Here is a 13,186-nt window from a genome sequence, read left to right as displayed (position 1 = left end):
GGCCGCGGCGGCGGGCGGCGTTTGCTCGAGCGCGGCGGCGGGCCTGGGCGGCGGCGCGCTGACGGCGGCGGCGCGGCGGCGGCGGCGGCGGGCGCGGGCGGCGGGCGGCGGGCGGGGGAAGATGGCGGAGCTGGGTAAGAAGTACTGCGTGTACTGCCTGGCCGAGGTGAGCCCGCTGCGCTTCCGCTGCACCGAGTGCCAGGACATCGAGCTGTGCCCCGAGTGCTTCTCGGCCGGCGCCGAGATCGGCCACCACCGCCGCTACCACGGCTACCAGCTGGTGGACGGCGGGCGCTTCACGCTGTGGGGGCCCGAGGCCGAGGGCGGCTGGACCAGCCGCGAGGAGCAGCTGCTGCTGGATGCCATCGAGCAGTTCGGCTTCGGAAACTGGGTGAGCGGCGGGCGTGCGCGCCCGCGGGAGGCCGGTGCTCGCCCCAGACCCGGCGCCGAGAGGCTAAGCCACACGCCCAAGGTCACACAGCAGGAAGTGGCAGAGCGGGATGGGGACCGCGGTGGCTGCCGCCAGGGCAGGTTACTTCGTGGGTGTCCGCCGAGGGCGCCCTCCGGGCGGGGCGCGGGCAGGCCTGCAGACCCGCGGCGGTGGGCGCGCGGAGGAGGGAGTTGGTTTTGCCCGGGCAGGGCGGCGGGGAAGGCCGGGCAGGCTTCAGCCGGGCCCCGCGGCCTCTCCCACCGCCTCGCGTGCGCGCACCCTGTCCTCGTGGCCCCGCGCGCTTTGTGGCCTGTGTCCCCTGCCCGGGACTTGCTTGTCCCCGCAGCACCCAGGACGTCGTGTGAGGAGGGCTCGGCGGGTTCTGCCCCCGGAGCGTGAGCCCGGACGCGCCTGCCCTGGCTTTTGCTCTTCGTTTGTCAGGGGGGTTTCTATGGAGACATTTATCTGAGAGCTGGACTGGATTCGTTTACACTGGGGTCCTTGTGAGGGCGACGTGGTGGCTCTTCCCTCGCGGCCTCCGAGGAGCTCTCTTGTCACTGGACGAGGCAGCGTTCGTCCCTTCGAGCAAGGGCGAATCTGGCTGTATTCTGGTCCAGAGCCTCCGGGCGTGCGGCCCCCTCCAGGCCTTAGGAGAGGCAGGGCCGGAGCCGCGAGCCACCCCGGACCCTCACCTCTCCAGACCCTTCCATGAGGGTTCCCGCCTTCCTTGAACCAGCATTTCATCTGGCTGCCGCTCCTCCAGCGGTGCAGCCCTCCCTCGGGGTCCCTGGGAGATTGGTTCCAGAACCCCCAGGGGCCGCCCAGCCCGCCGGTCCTCAGGTCCCTTGTAGAAAACGGCGAAGCAGGGTGGGTCGAATCCTCGGATGCAGAACCAGGGGTGCGGAGGGCTGCCCATGCGCCTCCTCCCGGGCTTCCTGGTGGAAGACGGGCCACGGTTCTCCCCGCCTTCCCAAACCTGCCCTGCCTTTATCTGTGTTTGCTTTTCTTTCCCTCAAGCGCGCCCGTCTTCAGGGAGCAGCACCCACTGCACAGCCCTGCTTCCAGCTCCTTAGAGACACCACCCTTCAAATGCCCCCCTGAGCGGCAGCATCGTGGTTGTCACCCACCCAGAAGCTCCGGCTCACGTGGTCCTGAGGGGCTGTTTGTTCATGTGTATCGGGCATCTGCTCCGTGCACGTGCCACGTGAAGGAGGCAGAGGAAGGGGCGGCCCCTCGTCCTCGGGCGCAGCGTCTCCTGAGCCTGGCGTTGGGCCCGCCCCTGATGGCCCGTGTCCAGCTCCTGGACATCCCGACTCGCTGACCCAGCCTCACCCCACCTGGCGAGGTCACCCGGGCTCTGAGTGACCAGCCACCCTCAGGGCCTTCCGGGCCTGTCAGCAGCAGCCCTGTCCTCAGAGCAGGTCCGGAATCTGGCGGCAGCTCCCGGCCTAGTCCAGGCTGATGTTTATCTCCGTCCGATCTCTCTGCCTCGTTCTTGTGTCCTCAGCCCGTTGCAGGCCACAGAGGCAGAGCCATCTCTGAGGACGTGTCACGTCACATCAGCCCTCGGTGGCTTCCAGCTCTGCTTGGATGACACGCGAGGGCCTGCAGGGCCTTCCAGTGTGTGCTGCTCCCCTCTTGGGTCCGAGTCTGTGTCTCCTGCTCGGGGCGCTCTTCCCCATCAGGACGCGTGCCCGGTCTCTGCGCTCGCGTCTCAGGGCCTCAGAGAGACCTCCCTCCCCGGCTTCATTCCTGCAGCTCTTATCTCTACGGTAGCAGCTAAAAATAGCTCGCGTGGACCAGAGTCTTGCCCCGGCCCTGCCTGGGCTGCGCTCACGTGCCTTTCTCGTGAAATCTTCCCGGCGCCCCTGTGCAGCAGGTTTTAAACCGAATAGTTTGACTTCAGAGTCTGTGCTCCTAGCTGCACTGTCTACACTGCCTTCCCTGCAGCACTATGGAAACAAGCCCTGGGACTAAAACGTTTCCAGTGTATTGTTGGAAGCAGGGGGTGTTCTTTTGATGGTTCCCTTGCATGACCTGGGGAGCTTGTTAAAATGCAGATTGGACCCCAGGGCAGCAGCTGGTGCAGCAGTGGTGTCAGACAAAGCCAGTGCCTCTCCCCACGGTAGCCGCGCGGGCTCCTGTGGAGCCCCGAGATCCTGCGTGCTGACCAGGCCTGGGGCGCAGTCGGGGTTAGGGCTCCAAGGCCACGCTGAGGCCCGGGCTCAAGGGGCTCTCGCTGTGCTCCCTGGGGCTGGCTGTGTTCCCTTGGAGGCCCCTCTGTGGCCCGAGGCGTGTGTTCTTTCCGTGCCGACTTCCAGGCTCATGCTCTTCAGCCGCCGTCAGCAGGTGCCCGTTCTGGGTGAGGGTCTTCTGGCACGTATGGCTCGGGCGCTTCAGGACAGCCCTGTGGGCTGTGTGCTTAGTTTACAGTCGCAGACCAGGACGCTCCAAGTGTGCCATCCTTGTCCAGGGTGCCCAGCCTTTCTCGGGGAAAGCCAGCTTGGGACCTGACTGCAGAGCCTGGGCCTTAGCCTCCCGGTGTGAGCGTTACCGGCTGTGGTCCGGAGGCTGGGAGCCCCCTGGTGCAGCTGCGGCTCTGACTGGGCCGGGAGCAAGGTCTCGACCTGGCTCGGCGGGAGCTTGGCGTGCGGGGACTGGGGCGGAGGCCGGGGGCTCGGTGGGTGTGGGGCAGCGTGGCGGGCGCGGGCCGGGCTGTGGAGGAAGCCGAGACCGTTGTCCTTCCTCGGATGGTGCGCGGGGCCGCGGGGTTGGCTGGGGTTCTTGGGGACAGGCTGTCGTGAGGTCGGGGCCATCCGCTCACACTCTCAGGGCTGAGGCTTGACCGCCGTGCGGGCACAGGTGAGGGATGCCAGCACTGAGGCCGGGAGCCTTTGGGGCTGAGCAGCGACGGGACGGGGGGGGCCACACCTGTGAAGATGAGACCAGGGGAGGGTTGGCGGGCCGGTGGTCGTGGGGTCTCATCACTTCGGTGTTGGACCCCAGGGCAGCCTGTTTATAGGGGGCTGTTCAGAGTTAGAGGGTTCAGATCCCACTGGAGCACAAACACGGACGTGAGCACAAAGGTACCGTGTTTTATGACAGTTTGGGGCTGCGGTGGGTGAACCACCTATTTATTCGTTACTGGGTTGCTAGAGAGCGGACCCGTCTGAGAAGGCGCCGCCCTGCGGGTGGTGGTCAGGACCTCAGGAGCGCGGGGCCAGGCTGGCTCTGAAGCTGGATCTCACATTTAAAAAGCAGGTGAGGTTCCCTGGACGGACGGGGCCCTGAGCTCGTGAACACACGTTCGGGCCGATGGTGGGAGGCAGGTGGAGCGTCCTGAACACAGCATTTATTTCGTAGCCGGCGGTGGCATCCGCAAGGCCGGGCAGTGCCAGATGCGTCGGCCATCACCGCACTGTGTTCGTTCTGCCGTTCATTTACCTAGGACTTGAACTTGGGGCCCCGTCTGTGTCAGCGCCTGTGCTGGTCGCAGACCCCCCGTGAGGCCTGGAGATCGGTACTTACAGAGCTTCCCGGGAGCTCTGATGCAGTGGGTCCACCGAGCCTCGCCTGGGAACCTCGGGCACAGCCACCCCGCAGGCCGAATCCCTTCCGTGTGCTGGTGGGAACGCTGAGTCCGTCCCTGGGCCTGCTGACGGCCCCGAGCCTCGTCGCGTGAAGGCCGGGGAGGAGGCCACGGCGGCTGGAGCTGAAAGGTCACGCAGCGCGGTGGTTCTCAGACTTGAGCGGGGTCCAGCGCCCCTGCAGGGCCTGTGAACCCCAAGTCCTCCCTCCCTCTCCTCCGGAGCCTGAGGTCGGTAGGGTGTGCGTTTCCCGCAGCCTCACGGGTGGTGCTTGAGGCTGCTGACCAGGAGCCTCAGGCCACTCACCCCTGCTGTGGAGCGGGGCGTGCCACTCCAGAAGCTTTGAATGTTTGAAAAAATTACATATTTTTTATTGTGGTAAAATAGACAGTTAAAATTTTCATCAGAGGATTTCCCTGGTGGACTAGTGGTGCCGCCTTGTCACTGTCGGGGCGCGGGTTCAAACGTCCACATGTCTCTGGTGCCGCCAAAAACATTTTCTTCACCGTTTTCACCCCTTTTCCGGCTCCGGTTGAGTGGCATTAAGTTCCTTCCCGCCGTCGGGCAGCCGTCACCACCCTCCATCCCCAGAACCTGCTGGTCGTCACAAGCTGCCCCATTGAACTCTAAGCCCCCGTCTGTTCCCGCCCCCCAGGCCGTGGCAGCGCCGTTCCCTCTGTGTCTCTGCTCCGGGCGCCTCCCGCGGTGGATTCTCACAGCGTTTGTGCTGCTGTGACCGGCGGGTTTCACTTAGGTCCCCCAGGTTCACCAGCAGGTGTCAGCCGCCGCCGCCCCCTCCTCCTCCCCGTTGAAGGCGCTCCGTGGAATAACGACATTGCCCTGTGGGCTGGACCGCGTGGCCTCTACCCTCCATCCAGATGGGCACGAGCGCTGCTTCCACTTTGGGCCACTGGGCGTGGCGCACACAGGTGTCACCGTCTGTGGGCATCCTTGCTGCTCGGGGTAAACGCCAGGAGGCGGGGTTGCTGGTGGGGCGGTGGTTCGGGGTTTCCAGGCCCCGCCGCGCTTTTCCACAGCGGGCCCCGCAGCTTGCTCAGGCTCTCCTACGGGCATCCTGACCTGACCTGAGAGGTTCTCGTCCCTTGAGGGCCAGTCACCTGAGCGGGTTGGTGAATTCTGAGTGAGCCTGGGTGAGGGCAGAGGGGAGGACGGGAGCTGAAACTGAGGGAGGCGTACAGAACTTGCATCTTAGACCCCTAGCAGCCAAGCGCGGGCACCCAGGGAGACGGGGCGCTGCAGCGGCTGACGACCAGGAAACACAGACGAAAGGCTGGTGCTGGTCCCCGGGCTCTGCCCGGGGGCGCCCCTGACAGCAGCGTGTCCACGGAGGAGGGAGGGCTCAGGCCGATGGGCGGGCACTGCTGGTGGCCTGTGCCCTTGGGGAGGTTTCTCCTAATCTGTGACGTGTGGACACTGGGCATCATGCCACCTGGTGGGAACTGCTAGGAGGATGACCTGGGCGCCGTGCAAAAGCTTTTCCTCGTCCTTTCCCGCGCAGGTGCTGGAGGCTGGCACGAGTGCACCCTGAAAAGGCGGGGAGAGCGGCCCAGCCAGGGGCCCGCTGGGGCTCGCTTCCTCTGCTGGAGAGGTCGCCTCCTGGCCTGGTCAGGTGACCTTGCCAAGCAGACCTCAGTGGCCTAGTTCGGTGTCACAGAGACACATTCTCCTTTATTTTTCAGAGGAGCTGGAGGAAGAAGCATGCCTGTTTCTCCTTCGCTTTCCCAGAGAGAGAAGGCTCGCTCTGGGGTGCTGTGTAGGGAAGCGCAAACCTCGTAGACTGGGTTCCTTTCCTGTTCTGTGTCTGCGGCGGCCGAGGAACCAGCCTGAGCACACGGCGCTGTCCTCGGTTCGTTTAGCTGTGGGTTTGGGGTGAACTTTCTCTTCTCCAAGCTCTTTCCGAAATTCACTCCTGTCGCTTCTGCCTGCCCAGCCAGTGGTCTGTCCATCCATCCCCCCCGCCGCCGCCGCCAGCCCTCCTCTGTCCCGCTCTCCGTCCAGCCTGATTAAGCAGAAACTTTGGCCTTGAGCATGTGGGGGAAAGAACCTCCCTCTGGTCACACCCGAAGCTGTGTCTCGGCGACGGTCCTTGCTGACACTTCTCCCACGTGTGTGGGCTAGTCCTGTGCCCCTGACAAGTGGGGATGAGGGGATGAGGAAGCCACCCAGGATGCGGTGAGCAGGCTGCCGGGCCCCTGCAGGAGTGCTGTACCTGTTGCTGTTTTTAACCGTCGTCATCTTTAAAAATAATGTTCACCACTGCGGTTTCGCTTCCCTGAAGCTGTCTGTCCTCTGTGGCCTCTTGTTAGAAGCAGAGCTAGGTCGTGGCTCAGCGGTGAACGAAGCCGACTAGTATCCATGAGGACGCGGGTTGATCCCTGGCCTCGCTCAGTGGGTTGAGGATCCGGCGTGGCCGTGAGCTGTGGTGTGGGTCACAGACGTGGCTCGGATCCCGCGTTGCTGTGGCTGTGGTGCAGGCCGGCAGCTGTAGCTCTGATTCGACCCCTGGCCTGGGAACCTCCCTGTGCAGTGGGTGTGGCCCTAAAGAGACCAAAAAGAGCGTTAGGTCATCCCCCTCCTTGAGGCTGCGCCTTGGCAGTTAGGGTCTTGTGTGCTTTCCTGGGCCTTTCTCACTAGTCTTTAGGCTCGTGTTGTGGTCCCTGGGGGACGAGTAGCTGACGGCCAGTCTCTCCTGACAGTGGCCTTCTTGAGGCGGTGGCTAAGGTTGATTGCTGATGGGGGTTCCTGGTGACAGGTCGCTAGCCCCTGTGACTTGTGGCTTCATAGATCCCCTTAACCCGGGTCCATCTGGAGCCGGGGTCCCCTCTGTTACCTAGAGAGGAGCCAGATCACTGAGGTCAGTGCCGCGTCCGCAGCTGCCGGGCCTGCTCGCCTGGCGGGGCAGGGAACCCAGGCTGTGTGCGTGGACGGGGAGGCGGCACCGCGGCAGCGTGAATGCGCACAGACCGAGCCGTGGCGCTTGTGAAGCCCTGGGCGTGTTAGCTCTGCGCTGGGTGCAACAGAAGAGTCATCCTCTTCCTTCTTCTGGCTGCCCCCACCGGCCGGCGTGGGGACACTCCCGCCAGGGATCAAGTCCAAGCCGCAGCTGCTCCCTGCCCCGCTGCTGCGCCGACGCCGCGTCCTTAACTGGCTGTGGCACATCGAGTAGAAGAGCCGTCGTCTCTTTTAAGCCGTCTGTTTTACTGTTTTCCTTTAAATATTTTGAGTGAGAATCTTAGAGCGTCGAGGCAGAATTTACCTTTAAACACGTTTAGTTTTGCTCAGAAGAGTTAAAAAACAGTACCCCCAGTGGCCGTATCCCTCGCTCAGCGCCGCACGGGCAGGAAGCGGACGTTCCATCGCGAGCAGAAGCAGGAGCTCACGCGCAGACCCACAGACAGGGAGGGGGCCCGCCACCCCCGGTGACACGTTGCAACATCTCCCCGGTCCGCACACGACTTTGCGTGTCTCTGACCAGACACACGTCTTAATCGGGTCTGGCTGCCGTGCTCTGCTGATCCCGGGAGCCACGTCCTGGCCTCGCAGAGGGTGGACCAGGGTCCCCTCCTGCTGCTTCGCCCTGGTTGGGATTTTTCCTTAGTTTGAAGGGTGGGCAGTGCATCCATAAAGTTGAGAAGGCTAAGTCATAAAAAGGTGTGAGTGATGTACCCAACCCCGCCCGATGCCCTGGGTACTGTCCTTGGAAAGAGTCTGAGGCGCCGCCAGCACAGCCCCTGTGGCCCCGTTTTGGCACAAGGGTGGCCACGCGTGCTCCCACTTCTGCGGCGTGGTTTCAGCTGCCTGGTGTGCCGGAATGAACCTGCGTGAGGACGCACGTGCTCCCTGGCTTCCTTGCTGCCTCCATCCTCTGCTCTCCGTTCCCAGAGGGTCGGGATGGACAAATGAATGAAGGTACCTGGCTGTGGTCACATGCGACCTGGCCATCCAGGACCCTGTTCTCTGTGGCTTCGCATGCCCCCCCGCTGCGTGGTGCTCTGAGCACCTGGTGGTTTCTGGAGAGCAGGCCGCTGAGGCTCAGGGTGGACAGCAGACCTGTCAGGAGGGCAGACCTCTCACGGCAGGTCTGCGCCGGACCAGGGATGGGGCCAAGACCTGGGGCCCAAATTCCTGAGCGTGCAGCCCAGGATGGGTGCAGGGGCGTGGGGAGAAGCCGCGGGGCAAGCTCGCCTCGCCCCTGGCTGCCCTCCTGGCGCCTGCAGCTTTGAGTGGGTGCCGGCTGGTGAGCGCATCCGTTCCCCCCGTCCCAGCTCCTTGCAGGGGCTCCTTGGCCCCGCGGTGTGGGGGCAGGAAGAGTATTAAGTCCCCCAGCGCCTCAGCAGCGCCACGAGGGGGGCCTTTTGGGGGAACAGCCTCCTGTGGCTCCATAACTCTGAGGACTTGCGGATCTGAGGTGGGAGTGGCCTGCCTGGGTCACAGAGTGACAGTGGCTGCTGGGTTTGGTGACTTGCTTTTGGTTTTTGGACCAGATGCTCCCTGGAAGGGATAGCGACGCACTTGGTGCTCACCGTGACTTTTAAAGAGGAAACCGTGCAGCCAGTCCACCTCCACGAGGCAGAGTCGAGTGTCAGCTTCTCCCCTTCTCCCTTCCTGGTGCTCAGAGGCCTCTGGGGTCAGGCCCTGCCCTGCTTCTGTGTTCGGGGCCTCTAAGCCCCACCCTGCGCAGGCCCCCTGGAGGGAAGAGGCCGCTGAGGCCCCGCGACGCCGGGCTGGTCACTGTGCCACGAATCCTTCCCTCCCCGCGGTGCCCAGCTTGTCAGCACGTTCAGCCCGAGGGGACTGGCTGGGTTCCCGTATGGCCTTCGAGGGGTGCAGAGACCACCCCGATCTCAGTCGGGGGTGAGCGATTCTGGGGCGGCAGGGAGCCTGTGCCGGAGCGGGGAGGGCAGAGAGGGGGCCGAGCGAGGCAGGTGGGGTGCTGCGCGGCCGCCGGGGGGAATGAGTGCGCATTTTGGGCAGTCACTTTCTGAAGTGGCTTTAGCGGTTGACTTAAGGAAGAGGCCTCTTGGCAGAAGGAAAGAGTGAGGGAGTTGTACAATTTCCTCCCATTAATAACCCTGTGTTCGCGGGTTACCTTCTGGAGGGATGCGTGCTTGCGGCCTGGGGCGGGTTTCCAGCTGCCTGCCGGACCGTGGGGGCTGCTAGAAGGGATGGCTCTCCTCCCCCTTTAAAAGGCTCTTTCCTGGAGTTCCCATCGTGGCTCAGTGGGTAATGAATCCGACTAGGAACCATGAGCATCCATGGGAACCATGGGTGAAGGATCTGGCGTTGCCGTGAGCCGGGGTGTAGGTCCCAGATGCAGCTCGGATCCCGCGTTGCTGAGGCTCTGGCGTAGGCCGGCAGCTACAGCTCTGATTTGACCCCTAGCCTGGGAACCTCCCTACGGTGGGAGCGGCCCTAGAAAGACCAAAATAAATAAAAAAATAAAAGTCTCTTTCCTAGTCATCTGACTGCCACCTAGGAAAGGGACATGCTGCTGGCTCTTGGATCTGAGGGGGGTCAAAGACAGAGCCTCGGCCCTTCCGTGGGCAGGTTTGCAGGAGGGAAGAGGAAGTGGCCTCTTGGACTGGTCCTGACTGAGCTCGCGCTTGTCTTGCTCCTGTCTGGATCCCCACTGGGTCCAGTGGATCTCGGGAGGCTCCTTCCAGCTCGGAAATCCTCGAGATCCCATCTGCGCGCCGGGGAGAACCGTGCTTGAGTGTCTTTGGGGAGGTGGCCATAATGACGTCATAAAGTAGTTCAGGGGACCCTGTGCAAAAATGTTAAAGGAATTTGCGCCTCCCCTGACTCTGGAATGACCTCTGCGCTTTGTCGTTGTAGGAAGACATGGCTGCTCACGTGGGCGCTTCCCGGACCCCCCAGGAAGTGATGGAGCATTACGTAAGCATGTACATCCACGGCAACCTGGGGAAAGCCTGCATCCCTGACACCATCCCCAACCGGGTGACAGACCACACCTGCCCCAGTGGAGGCCCCCTGTCTCCCAGCCTCACCACCCCCTTGCCTCCCCTAGACATCTCGGTGGCCGAGCAGCAGCAGCTGGGCTACATGCCGCTGCGGGACGACTATGAGATCGAGTACGACCAGGACGCCGAGACGCTCATCAGCGGGCTCTCGGTCAACTACGACGACGACGACGTGGAGATCGAGCTGAAGCGCGCGCACGTGGACATGTACGTGCGGAAGCTCAAGGAGCGGCAGCGGCGCAAGAACATCGCGCGCGACTACAACCTGGTGCCGGCCTTCCTGGGCAAGGACAAGAAGGAGAAGGAGAAGGCGGCCAAGCGCAAGGTCACCAAGGAGGAGAAGGAGCTGCGGCTGAAGCTGCGGCCGCTCTACCAGTTCATGTCCTGCAAGGAGTTCGACGACCTGTTTGAGAACATGCACAAGGAGAAGATGCTGCGCGCCAAGATCCGCGAGCTGCAGCGCTACCGGCGCAACGGCATCACCAAGATGGAGGAGTCGGCCGAGTACGAGGCGGCCCGGCACAAGCGGGAGAAGCGGAAGGAGAACCGGAACACGGGCGGCTCCAAGAGGGGCAAGGAGGACGGCAAGGACGGCGAGTTCGCCGCCATCGAGCACCTGCCGGGCTTCGAGCTCCTGTCGGACCGCGAGAAGGTGCTCTGCAGCTCCCTGAACCTGAGCCCGGCGCGCTACGTGACGGTGAAGACCATCATCATCAAGGACCACCTGCAGAAGCGGCAGGGCGTCCCGGCCAAGAGCCGCCTGCCCGGCTACCTGGACAAGGTGCTCAAGAAGCGCATCCTCAACTTCCTCACCGAGAGCGGCTGGATATCCAGGGACGCCTCCTGAAGCGCACCCCGCTTTGCGGGTGGAACCAGGCCGAGAGCTTGTGAGCCAAGACGACGGGGCGGGGGGGCGCCTTGGTCCCCGTCGTTGCTCTTTTAAAACAGATTGCGTGTGCGGGGCGTCAGTTCTTCGTGTGGTCCCGAGGCAGCAAGAGCCTCAGGCTGACGTGGGATCGCGGGGGAGCCAGACCCGCCTGCTGCACCTCGGCCTAGAAGGAACACCCCAAGAGGGCGCTGTGCCGCCTCGCCTCCGGTTTGAGGACTGTGATGACGCTGGCGAATTTTCTTTGCGACCTTCTTCCCTCGGGTACCCGCAGTTGTGCCGTGGGGGGAGGGGCACCTCTCCTTGTCGGCCCCGCCAGCTGCCAGCCTCACCTGTGACCTGAGCTTGGGCCGCGCCTCCTGCCGCCCAGGCACCTGGCACAGCCCCGCACGTGGCACTTTAGGTGGGGGCGGGGCCGGGCCGCTGGACGTGAGGCTGAGGACGGGGCCCCAGAGGAGGGATCCGGTGTGGAACCCAGGGGACGGATGAGCTCCCCCTCAGACCACTGGCGGGGGTGGTTGCAGCCTGAAGCTCCCCGGCTCGCTTCCTGGGGGGCAGAGCTGGCGGGCTCGCTGTGGGAGTGGCGAGTCTGGGTGCTTTGGGGGAGGGGGGGACCAGCCGCCCCTCCTGGGGGTGCTTTCTGCTACTCTTAGAACCTGCAGTGCATTTTATTTGCATTTTACTTTCTCCTTTTAGCAAGTTCAAGGCTGAGAGTTCCGGGTTCTGGCGTGAGCTCCCTCCAGGGCTTTCGCCCCAGGGGCACTTAGCTCTTTCACCGAGAGTCCGGCCCAGCGTCTCCGGCTTCTTTGGGCGGGGGTGGGAGGGGCCTCGAGGCCTGGGCTCTGCTCACTGCGTCTGGGTCTTGAACCAGACTCGGACGGACGTGGCTTTGCCCAGGCCTCTTCAGAAAGGTATTCAGGAATCTGCGCGGTACCTTCCTTCTAGAACTGGAGGAGTCTTTTTGTCTTCAGACTGCTCAAGGCCAAAACCCTGCTTTCAGACCCAGCACTCCACCCATCCCTCCCAGAGCTCAGCCTGCCTCCTCCCTCCCCCAGAGCCACCCAGACTGCTCACCTCCCAGAAGGTTTGGGCTTGAAGTTACATTAAAGTGAAGTTATTTGAAAGAAAAAGAAACCTCATCATTTCCAAGGACGACTTAATTACCGTGCCTTTTCCTTTCTTTTGACGTCCTTAGGGTAAGTTTGACGTCCCTTAGGGTAAGTTTTCCACCATTCAACAAACATTTCAAATGCGCTGTATATGGCTTGAGTGGGAAACTGCATTGCATGCTGGCAGAGGAGGGCTCCCTGGGACCCAGAGAGCCCGGGACTCCGCTGACCAGAGGAAACAGCAAACGGTGTTACTGCTGGGGGCCACCTCCACTGTCCCTGCAGGGTAACTGGCAGAGCTGGTACTGTCCACCACCGCCGAGCAGAGATGGAGACGGTGCTAAGTTTTTACAGGTGTTTCAGCCAGTGGTTCTCCCCTGGGGTTTAGCAGCACCGTGTCCCCAGGGAACCTACTACAAGTGCAGGCACTCAGGTCCTGCTCGGTCCTCCTGGGTCCGAAGCGCCAGCGCTGGGGCACGCGTGCCGCTGTTTGACAAGCCTTCCAGGTAGAGCTGGAGAACCACTGGCTTGAGCTACTCTGGTGTCTTCATTGATTTTCTACAGCAGATTCCTAGTTTGGTGAGGTTTTAAATTTAGTTTTATTTTTATATAAAACAATGGCCAGACTTTCATTAAGCTTGAGAAGCAAAAGCTCCCTGTAAATGTGCGTGGCCCTGGCCGAGAACTGTCAAGTGAAAAAAATTGGAAGTTTAAGCAGGTTTTCAGTGTGCGTATCTTTTTGATGGTATGAAGAATTTACTTAGGCCTGACTGTTTTTAAACACCATGATGAATGTATAATTTATGTTAAAGTATTAACACTTCTGTTACAAGGGAAAAAACTTTATGATTGCTGTCACATTAGTCCTTACTCTCCTGTTAGCTTGGAACCTTTAAATTTCTATATTTAATTCTCATGTTAAATTAGTCTCCATAATCCCATGAAATTAGGTATTTTCGAAATTTAAACTCTGAGTCAAAAGTTAGATAATTCAGCTGTTCAGAATAACGCTCTGGATGGCCAGCATTCTGAGAATGTATTAAAACCAAACCTCCGCCTACGGTTATTCCTCTTTTACACATTAAACAGGTTGAGAACCAAATAGTGTCGCTGCTTGCTTCTTACCGCTTGCCCCGCAAGCCTTAGCTCTCAGAGCCTCGGAGACGGTGTGA

At 61.9% G+C, this 13,186-nt stretch overlaps 1 protein-coding gene across 1 annotated transcript; it reads left to right on the top strand.

Moving 5' to 3' along the window:
* TADA2B (transcriptional adaptor 2B) lies at positions 59–13,116 on the top strand. Its single transcript, XM_003356846.4, has 2 exons — positions 59–391; positions 9,874–13,116. Exons 1-2 carry the CDS (start codon positions 122–124, stop codon positions 10,864–10,866), a joined length of 1,263 nt encoding a protein of 420 aa, XP_003356894.2. The 5' UTR covers positions 59–121; the 3' UTR covers positions 10,867–13,116.

The sequence above is a fragment of the Sus scrofa genome, chromosome 8, assembly GCF_000003025.6.
Source record: "Sus scrofa isolate TJ Tabasco breed Duroc chromosome 8, Sscrofa11.1, whole genome shotgun sequence".
Taxonomy (NCBI): domain Eukaryota; kingdom Metazoa; phylum Chordata; class Mammalia; order Artiodactyla; family Suidae; genus Sus; species Sus scrofa.
This window is presented reverse-complemented; position numbering and strand designations above follow the sequence as displayed.